At 44.0% G+C, this 23,924-nt stretch overlaps 1 protein-coding gene across 2 annotated transcripts; it reads left to right on the top strand.

Moving 5' to 3' along the window:
• Positions 1–1,469: 1,469 nt before the first annotated feature.
• rab11fip1a (RAB11 family interacting protein 1 (class I) a) lies at positions 1,470–23,369 on the top strand. Of its 2 annotated transcripts, XM_064347477.1 has the most exons (6): positions 1,470–2,848; positions 10,990–11,420; positions 11,754–12,591; positions 16,284–18,140; positions 20,289–20,403; positions 20,930–23,369. In XM_064347477.1, exons 1-6 carry the CDS (start codon positions 2,499–2,501, stop codon positions 21,134–21,136), a joined length of 3,798 nt encoding a protein of 1,265 aa, XP_064203547.1. In that variant the 5' UTR covers positions 1,470–2,498; the 3' UTR covers positions 21,137–23,369. The 2 variants fall into 2 exon arrangements, with proteins under 2 accessions (XP_064203547.1, XP_064203548.1); XM_064347478.1 differs by lacking the exon at positions 16,284–18,140 and having other exon boundaries at positions 1,474–2,848.
• Positions 23,370–23,924: the final 555 nt, after the last annotated feature.

The following is a 23,924-nucleotide window of genomic DNA, read 5'->3' as shown; positions in this document are numbered from 1 at the left end:
TCAGTGCGTGGGCCTGATTGTACCCATCTGAAATGATTCTCAAACAGAGTCTATAATTCAGAGCTGTGGGCAAATAAGAGGGTAGTTGGAATCAGAAAATTAAATGAGTCCATTATAGCCAGAGATGGACTTCCAGTGCCATGGCTGATGGCACAGACTGTCTTTCATCACCAATATGAACAGCTATCTCTCCATTATATTGCATCCAAGTCAACCTTTTTGTGTAGGTTTTAGTGGATGGTCAGCATCATACTGTACACAGTTCAGTGACAGCTTTGATCTCAAAATGAGTAAAGGGAGATTTCAAGGTTTAAGTGCATATTTATATTTAACTGTCACAATGACATCATATGAAATGTAAATGAAAATGTTTTTCCAATAATATATTTGTTTTAGGAATCCAGACTGTGCCTTATAAAATGTGTATTGATGCAAAATAAAGATTTTTAAAAACGTTCTGCTTCATTTCTATCATTGCCAAGATGTTTACTGTTGAAACTTATGCTTTTGTTTAAAGCCAATGACCGACTTGTCTCGCTAAAGAGAATATGCCAAAAAATAAAAAAATAATAATTTATGTGCACATCACTATGATTAACCAGACAGGATAGGTTGCTATTGCAAACATCGCTTTGCACTACGATACGATCTGTGCAGTGCTTGTTGTAAACTGATACCCTGCAGTTGCATTACCTTGACCATCAGCCTAATGCAGGGGTGTCTAATCCGAAAAAAGCCGGTGTGGGCGTAGGTTTTTGTTTTTGCCCAACACCAAGACACCCGATTCAACTAATTACCTGAACATGGTCTTCAATCAACACCTTGATGTGTAGAATCAGGTGTGTGTTGGGGCTCAGCTAAAACAAAACCCTGCACCCTCCCCTGGCCTAATGCCTGGTCAGGCTGCGGGCAACATGGCGACGCCTCTGAAACTGCGTGGCAGTTCATTGGCGTGGCATAAACTTTTGTAGGATGAGTCATTATTTCAGATAAGCAAATCTGCGTCGCATCCGGACAGCAACGTCCCAAACACAGAAAGTCACTGTCATGGGGGCCTAATTAATTTCATAGCCTACTTAGTTCATCGATGCGATAACATCCGACCGACACAATGGCCTTTTTGTCGACCGCAAATAAATTGCACGATTGCTTGACCGTATTTCGACACAGGACCGGGTTGAATTCTAAATTTAGCCCAAGGTTCTATTTTAAAACATCTCTAGATATTTATATACGTACTAATAAATCCAAGCAACAGCGAGTGCGAAAAGTTTAGATGAGCCTAGTAATGCCGAACTGACACGTCGGAAAAATTACGTAGTGTTGTTGCCAAGCGACATGTATCATACTACCTGCCCCACTGAAGGGCAACCTGTTGCCACTGTCCATTTACGGAAGAAGCTTAATTGAATGACTTCTATTTGACCAATGAGGTATCAGATATTGAGATCATGGGCGGGCGCAAACGCTCTCGAACTCAAAGAAGAGGAAGTTTGTTTAGAAAGGAGCAATCCCTGAAGATACCCCCAAATACGCACACAAAGGCATTCCGTTTTTGAAGATGGTAACCGGGTAACTTTGAGCCCCAACCTTATCTTTTTTTGCTACCTAGACAGTCGCGTTTTAGTTAACGGGTTTCAAACGGAATTTTGGGGGGTATTACAACAAAAAACCTCTGTATTATCATTTGTGCTACATAATGAACCCGTTTCCTTAGCGTTCCGTTATATTAGCCGACTGAAATAATCTAATTACATAGCTAGGACTGGTACGAATTAAGTTTACTTAAGTTTCAGCCCTGGCTCTACTGCTTCAATAGAACAAATGAATATTGTTTGTCAAAGCTGTTCTAGAACAAGTCAGAACTGTTAGCAAAGACTATGATATAAAAAGTAGCCTATGTTTTCGTAGAGCGTTTGCTAGGTAACGTCAGTTGGTACTGCATTGACTTTAAAATCTGCGGGGATATTCATAACTTGTTTCCCCCCCCAATATTGCCAGTTGACTGGACAAACGGCTATCAAAGTGACCTGTCGTAAAAGGGGTGCATTTATCGTGCCTCGTCCGTGTAGCCAATTAGCCACGTCAAATGATCTCTCATTTATACTGTAACTTGGGCTAAATTCAACCCAGTTGATTTCACCAAGTTCCAAATATTCATTTAATTTCCTCTTAATAAGATAGCTAAAATTAACAGGCTAGTTAGATCATGCCAAATTGTAGTTAAGGGCGTATACATGTATCCTAATCTAAATTATTCGTCAGCAGCGTATCATGTTGTAAAGGCTTGAAGGAGGCGTGTCAAGAGTTGAGAAATACACTTACAAACTGCAGTGGGACATCAGTTTAGACATGCTACAGCGTGTAAGGAATCATAGTAACGAATCAACGTAAAGTTTTTCGCGGCCACACGAAGAAACTTTGTCAAAGTAATCTCGTTTCGTCTACAATTCAGCGGCGTTTATTTATCCAAGGCTCTGAGCCTCGTTAGAGAAAGAATGTCTTTGGCGGATCAGAGTCAGGTGTCGTACCCCACCAGCGTACAGGTAACGGTACACCAGGCACGGAACCTTCGGATCAAGGGTAAGAATGGCACGAACGACGCCTATGCCATCATGCAGGTGGCCAAAGATAAGTTCTCCACCTCGGTTGCGGAGAAATGCGTGGCTCCGGTGTGGAAAGAGGAGGCCACTTTCGACCTACCGCTCTTCCACCACGGCAACGTCGAGCGGTGCACCCTGTACATTATCGTGAACCACCGAGCTTCGGTTGGACTGGACAAACATCTTGGACAGGCTGTCATTAACCTGGTTGAACTCCACGAGAAGTCGTCACGCAATAAGACTGAGTGAGTGCCCAAGCGTTGCGAATTTTCACGGTAAATTGAATTCAATAGGCTGTCAAGGTGGAAAAATACTAGAACAACCAGTGTATTTTAAAGAAGCGAGTGTCACACCTGTATCTTAGCCATTTTGTGTTGCTTACTAGGCAAATTATTATATTTTATGGCCCCTTGTTTTCGTCAGTGCTTTTATATTAGTGATTGTTTCACCAACGTGATAACCAAAGAAAATGATCAGTCTTTGACATTGAGAAGATGAACACTGGCTTTCCTTTTATTATGAATTTAATCACATCCATAATTGATAAGTCTGCCCGAGAGCCTATTCTGCGTATCAGCTGTGGTTGAAAACTCCAAATTGTCCCTCTCTTCTCATTTTGGGGAATTGTTTTACATTGGCAGTCGACATGTTCCGTTTTAACGGAGCAAGGCCTTGCCGTGGCCTCGTTTTGCAGCAGGTGGCTCATTGTATTGTAAACACCTGAGAACACGGGGAAGTAGTGACTGTTTAATACTGGCCTGAACACCGTGTTCTGCTGCCCTTCTCGAGTCTACCCTGCCCAGTCCGTTTATTCACACAGTGCATTCCATTGTTGGGTCAGAACCACAGTAACTTAATGTCTGCTGTGTTGATGCAAGAGTAGCACACCTGTTTCAACCCAGCCCAGGGAGGAGTACAGCTTCGCGCTAATAATAGATTCATCAGCTGTATGCCAAACGAGTGACGCAGAATGCGATCATTACCGCGGTCATTACTTTATTATAGCCATCTGTAGTGTTTTTTGGAGTTTTATTTTCCACAGTATTCAACAAATGGAGCAAAGTGTTTAGTGACTGTTTGGTGGAACATTAGTGAGTTGTACTCACCCTGTCCTTTCTGAAAGAACGGACCACTGTCAACCTTAGTGTTCACCCACGAGTTTCCAGAACAAGTGCTCTATCTCATGGCTACACTCAAGTATCTTTAAGCAGGAAATGCTTTAAGTATATCTTTTATTTGAATTTCCCTTTACAGTGACTTGTTTTCTGAATTTAAAAATATGTTTTGTTATGTATTATTAGCCCAGACAGTTTGCGTGCAGTGAAGGATATTTTAGATATTGACAGAGGTTTTTTGATGACCTGTCCACTGTACATTTTGGGTGGAATAGGGGCGTCAGTGTTCATGGTCTACTTTAAAGCAAGAAAATAAATTTCAAGTAACTGGAAAGCTGCTTTGTCCTGCAACATGTCTCCAGAGCTTGTAATTGTGTATCTATTATTCTTAGATAGCCTATATTCTTAGGGGCGACAGTAACTCAGGAGCTAGAGCGGTTGTCTAGCAACTGGAAGGTTTATTCCCGGGTCTTCTGAATGTGTCCGTGTCCTTGAGCAAGACACCCAACTAAACCCTCCCATTGCTCCCAATGAGTGGTTTGCAACTTCCCTGGCTGTCTCATGTGTGAGTGTGAATGAGAGATATTCATTGTAAAGTGCTTTGTGCAGTAGTTGCAAAAAAAATGTAAAAAAAATTAAATGAAATATTTCAAAAATAGCTTAATCTTTTTTTTACTGAAATTATTTCCTGTTGCACATAGGCTACAATTTGAGACCTCAAGGAAAGAAGTACTGGCATGATATAAAAACTGATAGCCTATTCCTGTTTGCAATTGTGAATAAACACAATTGAACAGTGATCATGTGTACAGCCTCTGGGTAGATAACATGGCTGTATAAGATGGTGTCAGGCATCCATCCATAGCGGAATCCACTGGTGTGTTTGAATTAAAACCGTTTTATGATTCTTTATCAGCAGATGGCTGAGTGTGTGTGTGCGTGTGTGCTCCCATTAGTCAGTTGCTCTTCGACAATCTTTTGTAACTGGCAGTTACTTTTTCTTGTCTGTAGAGACGTTTGCGTGCCTTCTGATATATGAAGTGGTGTGCGACATTTTCCGCTGCACCACTAAGTCCTCTGCCACGAGAGAGATGTGAGTCTGTGATAATCTTCCCCCTCAGAAAGGAAATGGCAGATAAATATGACTGTTTGCAGAGGTTCTGTGACTGCCACACTGTAGTGAAATTGTGATAAGAACCCTTTTTTCATGTAATGACGGGTTTCCGTAGCAATGACTGGACCCCTTCTCAAAGAGAAGGCCGCCTATTGTAATCTGCGGTCGTCGGTTTTTATCATTCGGGGAACAGAGCCTGTGGGGCTCACCCACGTAATGAACGTCAATATCCCCATCCCTACTTCTCTGTAATCACAGTTCAGTGGCCAGTGCCAGCTAAGCGGTGATGTCATAGCCAGTTTTTCCCTTTTACTGATACCAGTAAGCCCTGTTCCCAGTACAGATGTGAAAGTGGGAGTGTTTGACTGGTGTGTTGACCAGCACCCTACCACCACCTTAAGGAAGGTACCGGGGCCAGAATAATGGGATTTCTGCAAGCTGTGTGCAGCCAAGTCCCAGTTTCTGATAATTTGCTATAATTAACTGTTACTTGTTTGTTATTCATTATCCAGGCATCAATGTCCAGTGTTCCCCGCTGGATTGCGATTGCACTGTAATGTAATGATTGTGAATTATACACTGGCAAACGTTAATGAAGTGTTGCACTGAAACATCAGCTTTGTCGTGTTCATTAAAATACAGGTGGAGAGGTGTGAGGAGTAGCCTATGTGCAGCTGTCATTTCTGTTTTTCCCAAGGTGGGCGATTGACAGGTTTTCTCGCCTGAATTCCGAAAGGGATCACGAATTTGACTTTATAATGTAAGCCTGTTTATTGTAACCCATCTGTAGCTGGCACCATTCTGGCCAATCCCCCCCCCCCCCTCCGTGCGCCCTGTTTTTTCTGTTGAATGTTTTGCAGCTGGCGATTTTTTGCAGAGTATTTACACAGGGGCCAGTGGCCTGTCAAGGGCAAACATTTGCATGCGCTCCACACATGCTGAGGCTTAGAGGGGCGCACTCCCTGAAACGCTCTGTTTTCATGGCCAGCAGCGAGCAGAAATTGCTCAGCACTTGTGTCAGCAAAAGTATTTTGCAAAGAGGGTCAAATTGCAGCCAGCACATCTCCCCTGTGCACACATTCCGGTGAAGGTTGATGTCGAATTTTTCTTTCGTTTTAAAGACGGAGACACACAAGCAGGAGATCGGAAATGACTCCCCCAGATTCTCGTCACTTTTGTCGCCATGGTATGTAGTAGATTCCTCCTGCCCAGCAGAGCTGAACTAACAAGCCGCCTCTAAGGTGCTGAGCCTTGGGCTTCCGGGGGCTTTGGGAATTCTGGGATCAGCTTTTCATCTGCAGAGGAAAACTCCCATCTTTGAGGTCCTCTGAGTACATACTGCCTTGGACCCAGTAAAATTGGAACCAATAGCGTGTTGGTGCCTGGTGAATGGTATTGCTGCTAATTGGTCAGCGATGCCCGGTTTGCCACAGCTCCCCTTGAGGAGCCTTATGGTGCAGCGTAAGGGGCTAAGAGTCCTTGCTCTGACTGGACGTGACGCTTGTCTGAAGCAGGAACAGAACGCCCCCATCTCCCTTATCACCCCCACTTCATGTAGAGTTGAGGGTGACACACGCCGACAGAATGATGTAAAGCATTCCTTGTGTACTTTCCATTGTTCCGCTCGGCCTTTGTTCGGCGAGAGAGGTGGTAATTAATATAATTGTGCCTGTCTGTTCAGTCCCCTCCTACCTTAGTCACTGTGTACATCACTTCCAATGGGGAGGCCAAACTGCAGTGCAAACCCCAGGCTTTCAGGGAAAATTAAGTTCTCTTGGAAACCAGCTTTTTTTGCTTCCAGAATTCCTGAATTAGATTTAATATTGAAATCAACTGAGACTGCCTGGGATGGTTACTTTATATTTACCTCAGCAGCTGTAGAACTTCTAATTTCTACTCCCCAAGCATGATGGTAATATGAGATTTGCAATGCAAGGGCTTTGATGTTTTTCTTTTTTTTTTTTTTTTGTCTTTCATTAGAGCAGATTAAATGATTCTGTCAGGAGGGGAGTGTGCGTGCGCAGATTTCTCGATGCGTACCCTGTAAACACGCGCAGCCAGCCCCACGCCTTCTCTCTCACTCCCTCTTGGCACGCACACGCGCTCGCGGTCACACTCCCGTTCACGTGCCGCGATAGCGCACAGGTCCCAGGGAGGCCTTATCGGTACTCTGGGGTAAGGACGGCGGCGGCATGGCAACCAACCGCGGGGCCGTTTGAGAAAAAGAACAGATCAAGGGCATCGAGATGACAGCTCCCCCCCGGCCCTTTCCCGGGTATTAGCCGTATGCATCATCGCAACACGCTTTCTTTCCCAGCTACGATGACCATTAGACCGACCCACTCAGCCCTGTTTTATCTCTCCCTGTTCTTGGCAGAGAAAGTCTGAGCAGCTGGAAACTGCGGGGGCAATAGGTTCCAATTTGCCTGTTGTCTCTCGCCTTCCCTTTTCCATCGAACGCCATGTTTCTGCTTGGTTCCCTTTCGCAAGAACGAGACCAGAATACCCTGGGTGCCTTTTCAAGCCTTGAATTTCATTAAAAGCTGATTTTAAACTGGGACAGGGCTGAAAATAGCCTGGGCTGGACTGGACACGAGGCCGGCGTAACTAACAACAATGACGCAATCTTTTGAGCGTAGCGTGCTCGGGATAGCGTTTAAAACAACATGACGCCTCGGAAACGGAACAGGGCAAAATAAACACTAAATGCGTTATACAACATGGTGACCACAGTCCCGCTTGAATCATTCTTGCCCTCTGCTCTTGCAGAAGAAAGCAAAGTTATAACAAATTTGTTTTAAAAATGTAGAAATGGCTCATCTTATGTGGTTACTAGCCACAAGCAAATTGGCATCACACTGACCCCCAGAGCCCCTGAATCAAAGGATGGAAAAATGTAGTAATTAAAAAGCACCAGCATTGACTATTCATCGCTGTCCCTGAGGGTTGCTGGTGAGTGCAGGTGAAGTAGCTGAAAGATAAGGAGTCCCGTCTTTCCGTTGCGGTCGGCATGCCGGCGTCAGGGGTGACCCAGCCGGGTCCGCTTCTGCTGACGGCAGTCCTCTCCGGCAAGGTCACACACTTCTGTGATTCATGCCCCTCACACAAAAGACGTCAGACGTCATCTGGCCATAATGTGACAATGCGCCTTTCCCTTTTGAATTATGTTATCAGTTTACTCGAGGGGTACCTTTTCACAGCTATCCGTTACATCCTTATACACTGGATTTTTACAGGATGTTCAGGGACACACACACACACACACACACACACATACACTATCAGAGTATTGAATTCTGCTGCACGTTCCACTTTCATAGTAGAGCTCGGTGCTTAGTTGCTGTCCTAGTTTCGTGTAATATTGATATGACGGTGTATGTCACTGACCGAAGGCTGGGTCTTTTCATTGGTGGGAGCGCTTTGTCCCTCTGCAGTCATGTGTTTTGACTGGAGGGTGAAAGACAGTGGAATACTCTCCCCACTGCAGCAACTGTGACCTGCTCATTTAAGCACGGTTTAATAACTTCAAAAATAAAACCAATAAGCACGATATGAGCTTACAATGAGCAATGTTATTTGCCAGTGGGGTAGGGAAAAAAAACTTGATAACAAGGAATTTAATAAATTAACAAATATAAGTTTATATTAGCCATTAAGTTTTCATTTTTTGTTTAAGTGTGCACATACAGAGCTTGCTGACACCGCAAACCCAGTAACAAATGGCTTGACTTTCAGAATACCCTTCGATGGTTGTAAGGATTTTGCCGTATGGTGACATTAATCCCTCAGAACAACGCAAAACAACAGTATCTCAGGCACAGGGATTATATAAGGAAGTGTTTGGTCTTCCCAAATTAGTTTTATATGACTTTGTTTTTCTGTTCTCGGAATTTGGTCACATGGCAGTGGGTTTAGATATAAAAAGCCAAAATCCATGTGAATGGGTCTGTTATTTGCCCAGTTGACAGGGAAGTCTCAGTTCCCTAAGCTGTGAAAACTGGTCCAGCTGGACGGATCAGTTGGGCGCAATGGAGGCACTTTCACACGCGAAGATGATTGTATTTCGCTGAGAATGCGATTGGAAGATGAGAGCTAACGCCTTATTTGCAAACAAAGTTGCCTGCATCGAAACAGACTGCACTGAGCATCAACAGAAACTGGCTGTTCTTGTTCCATAGGAAACGTCACTGTCGTTACACGTGTCCAATCTTCTTATGTCACTTGATCACATTGAACAGATAAGGTGCGGAACTGGCGAAGAATTTGGATTTGCTCAAGGGTGAAAACTGAAGGCTGCCTTTGACGTTTGCTAAGTGTACGGGCTGTGTTGATGCTTTTTGAATAGCGATGACTCGTATCTTGTGGCCGATAATGCATTCCACAAGGGAAGCGCATGCTGTTTTCATAACCCCTCAGAAGAAGGCCTCGCTCAATCCCCCCCCATGGTTTCTCTCCACTTGGTGAAAGACTAGTCTGGTTTTTTTTTTTTTTTCTCTAGTCTGACTGTTTTCCAGGAATTCTGAGTTGGGTTGTTTCTGCCCACGCCAAGACTGTAAGAACACTGAGCACGTACCGCTGACCTTGGTTAAAAACCGCTGCATGTGTAGGAGCCTACCTTTTCAATAAAATGCATTGCGCTGTCTAAAGACATTAAAATAAGCACTGTAAAAGCAGTAAATATGCCCTGCCTGTTAGGTGACGCCTCTTGGTTTTGCACAATGCGTTTTCACTGTGTTATGTGAACCATGCTAGCTGCTTTCTCATAAATATCCATTAGCGTCAGCTCCTCCTTCAGAACCAGGTCAGGAATACGGAGGGAATATGGAATGCTGGCAATGCTGGCTGATTTGGATTCAAGCCTATCTGCCTGGACTCTGACCTCTGAATGGCTCCTTTCTTTCTTGTCCTTGAAACCTGGGGCATTCCACGATTTAAAAAAAAACAGAGCTGAGAAACGACGGAGCTTTGTTTTCATTTCAGCTGTGATATAAACACACGTCCGAGCTTCAGTCCACTTTGGGGGGACGGTACTGACCCAAGATCGGTCTAGTTTCAAGGTTATTGTTTTGTCTGCCTCTGGCTATTTTTTTTGTCAAAGGGACCTAACGAGACGCATTTCCGCCTTCCTATTAGGGCTGTACAGCTCAGTGCCATGCAAGGCAGGCTTTGGGTTATCTAAAGGCGTGACTCACAATTCAAACACCACTCCCTAGGCTCCATTCCACACGATATTCTACGTATAATCTTCCTCGTAGAGTCACGCAGTTCTGCAGCTGTTTTTAGCCCCCGCAAGCCTTTTGCCATTCAGGAAACGTTAACAAATGACAGGTCCTCTCTTCAGTGTAACACATTGTTGTTTGTGTTCACTTCTGCTGCAATTATAAACGTGTTTGCATTGCATACATGCCAACCCCTTGCTTTTGTTTGCTTTGAATTACGTTGACCCGAGGTCCAGAAAGGGAAATGTTTTAAATAACCGGTTGCAGAGTGTTGGCACTGAAATCGTTTATGGTCATGAGCCAGTATGCAGAGTGTTGATGTTTTGTTTTGGAGAGGGTGGGGAAACAAATAGTTGTATAATATTTGTGGATTGTGTTTGAGAGGACACTCCCCTGTGCAGAATGAATGTTTGTTTTAGAGGACTTCAGTACCCTGCCCTACAGTTTTTTTGTTTTTGTTTTTTTTTTTGGGCTGTATTCTGGGACCAGCAGGCTTGGAACAGTCGGGGAAGTCATTGGTGAACAGCAAACACTATTTTCAAGTCTTGAGAGCCACCAATAGATCAATTTTAGCATTCACTAAAACCGTAATTGGGTTAAGCGCTTGTCTACATTGTAAAAGCTGAAAGGTCTACATTGTAAAAGCTAAAAGGTCAAGGTCTTTTTTTAGATGTGACTTGTTTGGTTGAGCTCGTGTCATTGCGCCCACATACCTTTGTTCAATCACATTTGTTCTGGGTGTCTGCGGAGCTGACATGAGCTTTTGTCTCTTTGACGTTTGAAAATATTTGCTTCCTTTGAAATCTGAATGCAACAAAGCCTTTCTAATTGCTGATGTATCGTTTTGTTATTCGGTGTGTCATTCATATCTGCTGTAAAATGTGAGGGAGAAAAAAAAGAAAGGGGCAGTTTAATGGAGTTCTCCGTCTCTCCGCTAGGTGGTTCAAGCTGGTGGACAAGAATGGGAAAACGGACAAAGACCGGGGCGAGGTGCTCCTGGACATCCAGTTCATGCGGAACAACATGTCCGTCAGCATGTTCGACCTCTCCATGCAGGACAAGCCCCGCTCGCGCATCGGCAAGCTCAAGGACAAGATCCGCGGGAAGAAGAAGGACGGCTTCTCCGACTCCGCCTCGGCCATCGTGCCCTCCGTCACCCAGGCGCAGTCGGACAGCGAGGGGGAGGGGGAGGCCCCCGCCGGCTCCCAGGGGGTCAAGAAGAAGTCCAAGCTGAAGACCCTCTTCGCCCCCAAGTCAAACCTGCAGCGCAACGTGTCCCAGTCCATGTCCACGCTGGGCTCCCTCCCCGATAAGAACTCCACCCTCAGTGGCAGCCGCTCCTCTGGCCTCAACATAGACTCCCCAGAACGTGAGTAAGGCTGCGGGGCATGCGACTGGGCCCCAAACCTCAGCTCTTCCAGCCTTCCTTGCTGATGCAGAAGCTGAAGAATCTCTTTACAGGATAGAATAGGATTTAGATGTAGGAATTTGCTTTGATAATATGTCCAAAACAAATTCAATGAATAAATAACACATGGAACCAAATCTGCCAGACATTTACATAAAAATGCATAGGAAGAGATTCCAATTAGGAGACTCTCATTAGTCTGAGTATAAAGGACTGGAATTGTATATAGCTTACCGCTAAACAAGTACAAATATTTTGTGCACAGAAAATGAACTGAGTGTTTTTCTCTTGCAGTGAAAAAGAAGTTTAAGTTCCTGACCCACAAGCGCACTGGCAGCACAGACAGCAAGGGGTCCCAGGGCCCCTTCTCCCTCCTGAGCCGCTCCAAGCAGAACGTGGCCGAGCCGAACAACGTGTGCATCAACGGCAGCCACGTCTACACCGAGGAGCCCGAGGGCCGGATGTCGAAGGGCAGCTCCACCCTCAGCCTCAACAGCTCCGACCACGGCTCGGTGGAGGACCTGCGCCGGACCCACGGGAGGAACGACTCCGACTTCTCCGCCGACTCCATCAAGGGCCTGAGCCTGCCCTCCTACAAGCCCGAGCTGCGGGAGCGCACCCTCCTGCAGCAGCAGCAGCGTAAGGGACAGGAGGAGGCGGAGGAGCAGGAGCGCCAGCAGGCGGAGGAGAAGCGCCGGGCGGAGGCCAAGAGGCTGCAGGAGGAGCAGGAGAAGAGGGGGCTGGAGGACGCCAGGCTGGCCGAGGAGGAGAGGCTCCAGGAGGAGGCCCGGAAACAGGAGGCCCTCAGGCAGCTGGAGGAAGCCAGGAGGGCCGAGGAGCAGAAGCAACAGGAAGAGCTCTCGATGAGCAACAGGCTGTCCTCGCTCTTTGGCATCGGTAGAAAGAAGGACGAGAAGAAGGAGGAGGAGAAACCCAAATCTGCTCCTCCAGCTACAGAGGCATCCGTGTCTCCTTCCTCCAGCAACCCGTTTGAGGAGATCCCGCTGAGCTCAGACACCCTCAGCCCCATTGAGGAGAGCCCTGCGGACCACCAGCGGGGGGTACACAGCCTCCAGACCCCCTCCAGTGGTTTCCCCGGCCGCACAGCCAAAGTGTCTGCAGTCAAGCCCAGGTTAGTGTCCTGTCTGCGGCTCCCTCATTCCCTGCATATTCATTCGTATTGCCATCTTTGCAAAAGCAGGGCGGCGTTGTTTCTGCAACCTGATGTTTCTTCAGATGAGGCCTTATTTTAACAAAGTCACAGTCCATCCAGGGAATATTAATGAGTAGCAACGTGAGCTGTGCTCCAAAGCAGCCAGCAGCCTGGAAAAGACACCACTCGCTATTAACAATTAATGACCTCCAGTAAGTCTGTAATTCAATTCCATTCAATTCTACTAACATTCTCTTTACCATCGAATAAAACTCTGTCAATGGAGTGCTAGGTGGCACAGCAATGTCACAGATTTTAAGCTGTTCAAATTATGATCCTTCACATCCTCAATATATAAAAAAATGAAGATGTTAAATTGAAGTGTGATAGCCAGTGTGGGCTACCATCACAGGGCTAGCGAGGCAAGTAGGGCCCTCATATTGTTGTACTGCCCTGCTGGTCTCGAGCCATCTAGCACCCATTATGAAAAATTCAGTGTGCATTAGTAACTCCACTCTGTGGATCTCCTGTGTTCCTGCTCTCACTCTTTAATCGCATATCATGAGTAATGCGGAGGGTTTCTTTCTCTCTTACCTGTACAGGGTTTTTTCTGCATTGAAGGCGGGCCGCCTATAGGAGAAATCGTGGGGATAAAAAAAAATCTGTACAATAATTGAAAATGGTCTGAGAAATTATTGGGCAGTTGTCGGTTTATTTATGTCACATCTACCGACTGTCGACATATATTTATAGATTATTATACAATCTAATTGGATATAATTCAGTGATTTGAGTGAATATAATATTTAAAAAAATATTTAAATACTGTTAACTGGCATTTGTGTGGGTTCAGTTTAAATAATTGTTGGTTAATTAATATTGTACCTTAAGTTTTGAGTGACCAAAATGAAACTCATTTTAAGTTCTATTACAATTCCACTCTTCCTGTAGAATTCCTGCAAATCCTTTTCCCTTAATTCTGGCACTTGACTGTGTAACCCTTTCACGCATTAAATTTTTTATAGCCTCAGTGCATTGTGGTGGTCTCCTGAAGACCAGAACTTAACGTTCTGAATGCAGCTAAACATAGGGAGTCGCCGCGTCACCTTAACAGTGGCCGCCGGACCCATCGCAGTCACTGTCTCTCAGTCACCACCTAAGCCCTGTTTGAGCCAGGAAAAACCCTGCTCTCATTTTATTTTATTTTTTCAAACAAGTTGGATTCTCAAGTGGTTCTGGGTAGCAGTGTAGTTGGGTCTTTCATTTATTTAAAATTATATACGCACAACTTATTACCTTTCAACTGACATAAAAAGCCTTTCTTGGCGTGGATGATTCAGTAAATATCTGTACATGAAAAGGGGAACTTCCACTCCTAAAAACCATGTCCAGATACTAAGCCAATGCAGGACCACATGGTGTCTGATTCATAGACTAATGGGAGGAGTTACTAGCAGGGACAGTTTATGCTCTGAGCCATCCATTACATTTAAGGTCAACAAGTACGTGCTGCCTTTCTTTCCAGGTGATGAACACATTGAAATCATGCTTTAGTTCCAGAATACTTGGTTGGATGTGACATGTAAGAAAGGGGGAATTATGACGCTAAAACTTTTATGGGGAGGGAATGGCTTTCCTTGTGATTTATCTGGGATGAGATGTTGCGTGCTGTTTGTTGTTCAACTTGTCAAAGGGATATTGATTGATTAGTGGGAGGGACCAGGATTTGCGGAGTGTGTGTGCACATGTGAGTGTGTGCACATGCGTGCATGTGCGTAATCCATTGGTCTGTATTAAAGTTTATAAGGGTTCAGGGGACCGTGGTGGATTTGCCATTCATAGACCCTCCCTGCCCTGAATATGGGTGTGTTCGACTGACCTCTTGAATCACAAAGCTGTCCGGCAAGCATTATTGATACTGAAGGCCTAGTTCTTTTCTCCTGGGTGAACCTTATCAGCAAGTTTGGCAGATGTTCTGATTCCTGGATTTGTGTGTGTATGTGCACTTGTGTGACTGTGAAATGGCTGTATTTTTGGATTGTTACCAACTCTTCTGCTGTGGGTGTTTTCAGTCCAAGTAGCATGTGGTTGTTTAGGATTAGTGATAATCTGTCCACCAGACCTTGTCATTCAAGCATAAATTGCTTTCTGTAATGTCTGTTCCTCTTTGATCTAGAGTTCACCTTAACTGGTATTTTTATACAAGTCATTTCGATAGACACTTCACCAAAAAATAAAAATAGGGAACAATCCTTCATTAAATGAGCAAAAAATCATCTAATCAAATGCATGTGTGTGCTGTCAGACCGGGTCTGTTGAGTCTGGTCACGCGTTGATTGGCCAACATTTGGGAATTTGAGTGGGCTTGTCCTCCATGATGGTATGGTGTCAAACAGGTTTTTCTGTAGTGATGTGAGCTCACTGGCAGTGACCGACTTTCAGTGTTTTAATTACTGTGTGTTTGTGTGTCTTGCTGGGAGCATGCGATTTTTTCCAATCATTTGTTTTTGAGCGGGGCTAATTAACACCTCAACTTTTTTAATGGTGAGTGAACTTGGCACTATCGTTCCTTTACTGCTAAGCAATAAGTAAGTGAACATTTGATTTAAATGTTTCTGACCTAAATCGAGTGAACCTGACCAGGCTCACGACTGTAGTTCTCTGTAGTCTGACTGTCTCTGCAATGGAATGCATGGAATGTTCTGAAAAACCATGTTGCCTTTATAGAAATCCTAGTTGATAGAATAAGATGTAAAGAGTTGTTGAAAGAAATGTGAACTATTTCTTTAAGTTCATTTAGATTGTCTTTATTGTTCATATTTTTATAAAATAAGGCATTGAAATTGTTGCCCTTTGACTGTTATTGCTTCACTGGGATAAAATCTAATCCGTCTAAGATCGGTAAACTTTTTGCCTTTTTGTTTTGTAAAACTTGTCAAAATTTAAGACTATTCTGGCTCATTATTTATACAGTGTATGGAGTCATAACGTCCTGGCAGACTGGCAGACTAGAATGTCTTGTTAGGCAGAAACTACTGGGCTCCTCAGGCTTCTTAGCAATGGCAGCTCTTTTTGAATTCCCAGATTAAGAGCCAAGCGCAGACTTCATTTCATGAGCCTTTATTAAAAACCCATCAGAAAGAAGTGATTCAGATTATTTCCATATTGTAAAATATGAGCACTTGCCCAAGGAAAGTGAAATGCATTAGTTTTGATGGAACACATGAAGATACTTAAATGGAAACTCATTATCACTAATATACTGGCTTCCTTGGGCAAGTGCTCATATTCCTTGGGCAAGTGCTCATATTTTTTTGAAGGTTTTACGTTACACCACTCACAATGACTACTTACTATGACAAGCCGAGAGAAAGAATAAAGAATGTGGGCTAATTTGCCATAATGTATTCTTATTTTCATAGAGCACAGTTGCTCCACTTTAGTGGCTACTGTATTGCTTCAGATGTGACAGAAAGATCCAAGGATGTAGTGCTTCGGGGTGGGCTCTGACCAGTAGGCCTCTGTTGTTTTTGCTCCTTTGGCAGATTTGTGGAGTCTGAGTGGGCTGAAACTGATAAAAGTGAGCCCCTCTCCCCATCTGTCAACACAGACTTGCTTACCAAGCCTTTCTGTCCCCCCTCCCCATCCTCCTCCATATCCTCTGTCTGTAGCTTCTCTTCAAACGCACCTGACATGTTCTCAAACATGCACAACTCCATGGCTCCTCCCCAAGTTAGGAGGAACTCCGCAGAATTGCTCAGCACAAGCAACGAGAACCTTGCAGCTGCCAGTCCCTCTACAAAACGCCGTGTACTTCTTCCACCCAACTACCAGAGCCCTGTCAGCAATGCTAACACCCCTACACCTGCCCAGGCAGAAACACACAACCCACTACCAAGGCAACCCAAAGCAACACCAAGAAGCCTCTCCACTGCAGCATCGGTAAAAGAGGAAATTGATGGTACAGGGGACCCAGGAAGACGCAGCACCCAAAAGAATAAAGGACCCACCATCCCGCTTCCAGATTACGATGCCCTGTACCCAAAAAGGATTCATGGAATACAAGGACAGATGAAATGGGACCATATTGTTGCAGAGGTGACTCAGAGGCAGAGGGATTATCCCCCGGAGCTGATCGGCAAGGAAGTGAGTGTGGACGAACCTAGCAACCAGCAAGATTTGCCAAGTTCGACTCCTAGGGACAGATCTGCCCTTCCAGGTAAGACAACCGGGAACCTCAAGCAAGCAGAGTCTGAGGAAGGACGATTTAGCGCATTTAAAAGAATGGGATCAGGCAATAAGCATGCGTTCACCCCTCCTAAGCGCACCACTGCAGCCCCAGAAAAAGTGAAGCAAGACCCAAGCACAAGACAGGTGCTGCCTACAGTGGATAAGCCCAATGACCTGTTTGCTGCCAGAGTCTTGGGAGGAACAACGCCTAAGGTCCAAAACAGCAGTGTTCCTCAAGCAAAGCCCCGCCTCGTTGCGAGAGATGAGAAGAAGGTGCTAAATACATCTGTGAACATTGATAGCGGCAGAGATGCACTTCCGAAGGAAAGCCAGTGGACTCCAGAGAAGGTAGGACGGAACTCTATTTCAGCAGGTGGGGCTTACGAAAATCCCGATAACCAAGCTAAGGAGGTCCCATCCATCACTCCCAGACAAAGGCCAGTGAACCATAAGTCAGGGAAGGTGTTGCAGATGGGGAGCACTGCTGCTGTATTGAGGTCTGCTCATGAAGATCCCTCTACTGACACTGCTGTACAGGGAGATTCAGGAAAGATGGAGAAGCTAGAGAACTCAAATGTGATAAGAGATCGTGAATTGTTCACAAGTGAACAAACGCAGGCTGCTGTTAGCACTGTACTGGAGAGTAGAAACATGCCAAAACAAGACCTGTTTGAGAAACCCAGTGAACTGTTCCCACCTGTAGAAAAAGTAGATGACAACCCATTTCCCAGTGAGGTAATCCTGGCCAAAGATCCATGGGCCCTGCCTGTGCAGAGATTTGAGGGGGATGACCTGTTCACGGGTGGACCAAAAAGAGAAGTGAAGCCCGATGAGGCGGGTATGACTACAGACGATATGGAGAAGCTCTTTGGACAAAAGGACGAGCGGGACCCGTTCTCCTATTTTGACCCCAGTGACCCTGTGGCAAAATTTCCAGAGCAGGATAAGACAAAGGACAATGGCGCAGGCAAGCACACTCCTGGTGACCAGAGGGCTTCCTCGTCAAAGAAGAGCCGTGCACCCTTGCCACCTGCGAAGCCTGATAATACTAGAGGAGCAGTGGACCCTTTCTCCCCCTCCTCCACCTCCTCTCCCCGCCCCATCACCTCCTCCCTGGTCTCCCCTGAGCCTCTGAAGGCCGTAGCAGATGTCGGTCCCCAGCCCAGTGGCACCTCTGGAGGAAAGGCCCCGCTGCGCGCCTGGGTCTCGCCCTCTGAGGCGCAGGCAGTCGCGGGGCAGAGTAGAAGCGGAGGCATGGCGGTAGGGAAAGGAGGCGAACCAGCCTCAACCCCACGCAGGTGAGCCTAATTGCCTCTGATCAAATGCCTCTCTGGTGGTTCCTGTGACGGTCGAGGTACTTGTGTGGCAGATACTGGGGGGGGGGAATACTGTTTCATCAGGATGTTTAAAAACCTGATGCACATAACAACCTCTCCAGGATCCTAGAATATCAGTGGTTGCTGCTTTTCCATTTACAGTGGAATGAGATACTTGCACGTGGAATGTAGGCACTTATCTGCATTAATTATGCACTTGTTTCTCTTTGAATTAGTTGCCTAAAAGCCAGCAAAAGGGTTTGTATGATTATATAAGCCATTTTCTGATTTTCCATCAGTCCATTGTTGAACCAGTTTCTAGACAGATTATGGTTGTTGATGGTTATACAATCACAGAAAAAAAAATTTTGTGCATATTTTAAAGGTGCAGTATGTAAGTTTATTATAGAACAGTTTTGTTCATATTTGGTTAGTTTTCCTTCGCATCCTGACAAATATCTATAAATTAAACAGTCTAGGGAAAAAAATTGTTCTCTGACTGCCAATGGCTCTGAAATCAGCCACTCCCAAATTCCACTGCACCCGAATCGTAACAACCAATCAGGACAGCTCTCTGCCCTGACTGCTCGTCGAACCTGTTGCACATTCCCAGTGCTGCCACGGCAGACAAGGCAGGCGGGGCTACACAGATAAGAGCGGAGCACGCCATTTTTCAAGTAAAATCACATGAAACCCATTAGCTTGTAGCCTTGAAGGCAGCTGAGGCGATTGTGTGGCTGGTGACAATAAGCTGGCTAAAGTTACCCAGCTTCTAAATGATGCAAAACTCTGGTGCTGTCATCTTGCATATAAAAGCCAAGATATTGTTCTGCAAAATGAGATGGAACCCAAAAAGAGCCAAAAACGTTTTTTGACAAAAATTGATTTACATGAATTTGGCCATAGCAACTTCCGACTGATATGATGACTAGAACGGGTCACATATGCCCTCTCTCTCCAGTACTCAGATGTCAGGCCATGAGCGTGCATATGTTAGGAGGGGAGGGGCTGTGAGCTGAGCTGAGGGTGGTGTTTGTTTTTCTCTCTCAAATCTAGCTCTCTTGCTCGTTCTCCAAACGTACATACTTCACCTTTAAGTACTTATATTTTGACTCTGGTTCATTGCTTATCATGCTTACAGATGGAAATCCTCCAGTTTTTCATATCTAATTAAACAATTGTACCATGTGTGTTTTTTTTATTTTATTTTTTTTAGTTAGAGGGTTTCTGGGTTGGTCTTGAAGTATTAGATTTAATAACCAGTAATTATCATTCGTTTTTCATACTCTGATAGTCCGCTCTTTCCATGATAATGGCACACATTGTTCTTGAGTGTAAGGGTTAGTGGCTTCTTAAGTGTGTTGCTAAGCGAATGTAGTAATTTGGAGCCTGACACAAGCAGCTTGTGCTGAACAGAGGTCCCCTGGACAGAGTTGGTTCAGTTGTGTTTAATGGCTGAAAATCTGATTGGTACAGGCTGTTTATACAGCTTTTTGGGTTTTTCTGTAAGGCAGAGATGTATAATTAATCTGTTTCACTTACGCAGGTTGGGAAGCGAACATTGGTTTTAACATTGGAAATAAGCAAGCTGTTTTTTTTTTGGTCACTATTGAGTAAATTGTTCCAAAACCTATGTTGTGAGGGTGGGAAATGTATATGGTTTAGTCCCAACAAGTGTCAAAATGCATAAATGAGCACCAGGACTTGGGGTTGCATGTTTTTATTACCTTGCAGGTATTCCTTTTAAATGGAAGAATTGTTGTGTATTTAAAAGATGATACTAAAACAAAATGACTAAAGAAGTCCTACTTTGCGAAGTGAATGAGAAAATGAGGTTTAGTCGAGAGCACCAGTAAGCCAGCTGAGCAAAATGGATGGGGGAGAAGGTACCTGCTTTTGAATTCACTGCCTGAACAACTGCTGATAAGGTTCACCTGGTTAAAACTACTCCTGATAAAGTTCATCTGGCACCTCCCTAAGAGGACACTCCTTCAGTATAAATGTTTGATTCTGCTTGGACACATCATCAGGGAACTTTAATTCTTCCCCCCAGCTGCCAACCTTTCCAGCTCCTGAGCTATATTCAATTTAATTTACGTGTTTATTAAGGTGGAACATGTTTCTTTCCAGACCTCACCCAGTGAAGCCTATGAGCTCCCTGGAGAACCAGGCCCCCGCCAGCATATCATTTGCCAGAGATATCAAGTCATCTGTGATCCGCGAGAATGTTCCAGAGAAAATGAAGGTACCACCCTCCGAGCTGCGTCACGAGAGCTCAGAGAAGACTTTATTGCTCCTGTCTTTGTGAATGTACCAGTTAGCAATTCACGTGGATTTCTGCAGGCGGTTATTGCATTCAGTGGAGGGTGCCGTTGGCATGTGTAATAAGCTGTGGGAACATTTCTGCTCTTTTATTCTTATGTATCTTGAGGTTCCCCCTGGTGTTGTGCATGAAACCTCTGTAATGAGATTTAGTCTGTCCTATAGAGATGGGATGTAAACTCCTACTCAGCTGGGCTGAAACATCAGCACATTCTCCAACAAACACACACACACCACACACACACGCACGTACGCAGACACACACACACACATACACACCCACACACGCACACACAAGTTTTCAGCAGATCTTGGTAGGGTGTGTCTGTGAAAACAGACCAGCAGATTGATACCCCCTGTTTCACAATCAAGCACTCTTTTGTTGTGGAAATGCGAACAGGAGGCATTTTGTCAGCTTGTGTTCTGACTTCTGCCGCTACTTTCCGCAGGTGAGCAGCTCTGTGGAGAGCGGGCCCTACTCCCAGCTGACCCAGGATGAGCTGATCTCCCTGGTGGTGAAACAGCAGGATGAACTCTCCAAGAAGAACGGCAAGATCCTGGAGCTGGAAGACTACATCGACAACCTGCTGGTGCACGTCATCGATGAGAAACCCAGCATCCTGCTCGCCATGGCCAATACAAAGAAAGCCATCTAGAGCTTTCAAACAAGACATGGACACCAGGACTACCTCCACAGCTTTACCATAAATGGTCTAGGCCAAACAGATGGTCAACTCTGTGTTCTTGTTGATATTGCTAGGTCTGCCTCTGCTATTGCTGAAACTTTCTGATTTTATTTCTTCTTGCAAATATTCATTAAGGGCTACGACCAAGAACGGAACATGTATAGCCATGGATGCTCTGTCCCTGCATATGCCTTATTTGCTGAATATTGACTAATATAGCATCAGAAATTTTAGTTACACTTACTCTACAACTTTGTAGAGTAAGGAATGATAAGAGAGGGGCTGTAGGATCTGACAATCTGGTTACGACAAAGGATCTCTGTGGCCTTACTTAGGTTAGGAATTCTCCTTTTCTTGTATGCAGGGAGATCAAATGATTTGTGGGAAGGTTTCGTCTCTTTCCTGATGTTTTCTACCCGAGAGCATGTGCACTTTTCTTAAAACGGAGGTTTGATTTAATTCACTCTTCTGAACGGTGACAAATGAAGAAAAAACACTGCTATTAAGTGGCAGTCACTACGATTGTAAATCAATATAAAATCGAATCAGTCCACTATAGTGCAAAAGCGCCATATGTGAAATACCTCTGGAAATCGGTACTAAATCATTGACTGTACAGGTGATTCCTAATGCTGATTTATTTAATAATATGCTGTATTGTCACTTTTATCACACACTAAACTTCAACAGTGTACGAAAATCTCTTAATCATGCCTACATTACACACTATGGTTTTGAAGATTTTTTTTTCTCAACAGGTACGGTGTATATACTCAATTTGCATTTAATCTTTGAAATATTTAATGTACTAGAACATTTGTCATGAAACAGATAGACTGTTTGTGAGATAATATGAATTTTTTTTCTTTGGATTCTTTAGAAAATAAAATCACTTTTATATTATTTGTATTTAAGTTAGTTGGTGGTCGTGGTCACTGGGTGGTGGCTTGTTTCTGTAAATAAGTTTGACTTTGAAGCTGGATGCATATCAGAATTGAAAAGAACTGGAAGTCTTTAATGCCATGAATTTTACATATATAATAACCCAAGTGGAATGTGTGATTTTACAACAGAACATTGCAGTGCAGCAAAGATGTCAGGGTTTGAACTCCATCTTGTACTGGCCTTTCATTTTGAATTGATTCATCCTATTCAGATGATTATTCTAGAACTGTATCTTATGAAATATGAATATCCTTTGCTCAGCCTTAGTGTGTGCTCAGGGTCAGTACCTCATTGAATTCAAAGCTGGTTACAAAGTGGAGTGCTTATCTAATTAACCTTCATCTCTTGGTTTTTCCATACAATGCCCTTGTACAGTTCAGTATATCTTGCTGGTTCAGATGTCTGATTTTTGTGTGGTCTTTGATTTATAACCTATATGCTGCTTATTTAGATTTTCTTCTGTAAGTAGCAACATTTTTTTCTTCTGCAGAGCAATGTCATCTTTGAAATACATTTTCATTGTCCAATTTCTGATTTATACTAAGTAGCCTATAATCCTTGACCTATGTAGACCATAACATCTGTGCAGGTTCCAAATTTTATCATTGTGAATTACTGCTCATGGGGGGAAACTTTCATTTGGTGAGTTTCCGGTGGCACAAAACGATTGTTGTAAATAGTAGTACTGTTTTAGCTATTTCTGAATATATCAATAATAAATCAAGTTTGAATTGAACAGAGACAACAACACGCGCTGCAACCCGAAAAGGCTACTAATAGAATTTGGCTGAGAATCGTTTCAAATTTATATTTGGAAACAAACGTAATGTGTGTAATACTTTGATTTCTGCATTATAGTGTTGTCATCTTGAATCTTTTCGTAGTGGAGAAAATAATAATATGACGATTGACAATCAATTTTTTTTTGCCGATTTAACTGTGCCTTGCTTTTAAATATTCTTTTTTTTAACTCTGTAATATTGTCAGGTTGGTGCTGAAGGATCTTCAGATTCTTATATTCTGGTGATTTCGCCCAAACTGGCACCTCTTATTTAAAAATAAATATAAAATTATTCATGTGTTTTATGTAACCTGTTGAATGTATGAGTAATTATTTCTAATGTAGGTGTGGGGGGGTGTTGAGTAAGTTTATAGAGTTGTAGAGCTTCCAGAAACATTCTTTGGTTGTTTAGCTTCTACCCTTTGAACTGAAACTGATTCTTCCTTGTAAGTCCTAATAAAAGTCTATTTATTGTGATATGTCTTGGTGCCTCCTGATTTAGTGCAGCCCATATCCAATGCTACTTGGCCTGAAAGATTGCCCATGCATGAAGAATTGTTCTTGAAGTAGTACGCATTTCGTCTCGAAAATGAACTACGCAAGCATAAGCTGTTCTTTCATTAGCAATAGCGCAGACACCAACATGTTTTTATTATTGATGTAACATTTATGGGTAATGTAGGCTATTAATACGCGGTTTTATGTTCTAATTTTGACCGCGATATCATGAATTTATAACACCGAAGAGCGCAGTCACTGCTAAAAGTGAACTGGCAAATTGCCCTGTCTCCATGATGTAGGTGGGGCTAAAACTGGCGAGTTCACATCAGAGACTGGAAACAGTTCAGTGGTGTGGTCCTATTTTTTTCTACGATCTATGGGTCAGATTCAAATCTAAGGCGTTACTATTTTTCTCAAATGAAAAAAACGTGCGGAATTTCCAGAGGAAACTTTGTATAAGTAAGCTACCAGTCAGTGCTGTTTCTGTTTTTAAGCTATTGAGAACACGCCCCGTGTCCATAGTTTTTGACT

The sequence above is a fragment of the Anguilla rostrata genome, chromosome 8 (genome assembly GCF_018555375.3).
Source record: "Anguilla rostrata isolate EN2019 chromosome 8, ASM1855537v3, whole genome shotgun sequence".
Taxonomy (NCBI): Eukaryota; Metazoa; Chordata; class Actinopteri; order Anguilliformes; family Anguillidae; genus Anguilla; species Anguilla rostrata.
Note: the sequence above shows the minus strand (reverse complement) of the source record. Positions and strands in the feature narration are given on the sequence as shown.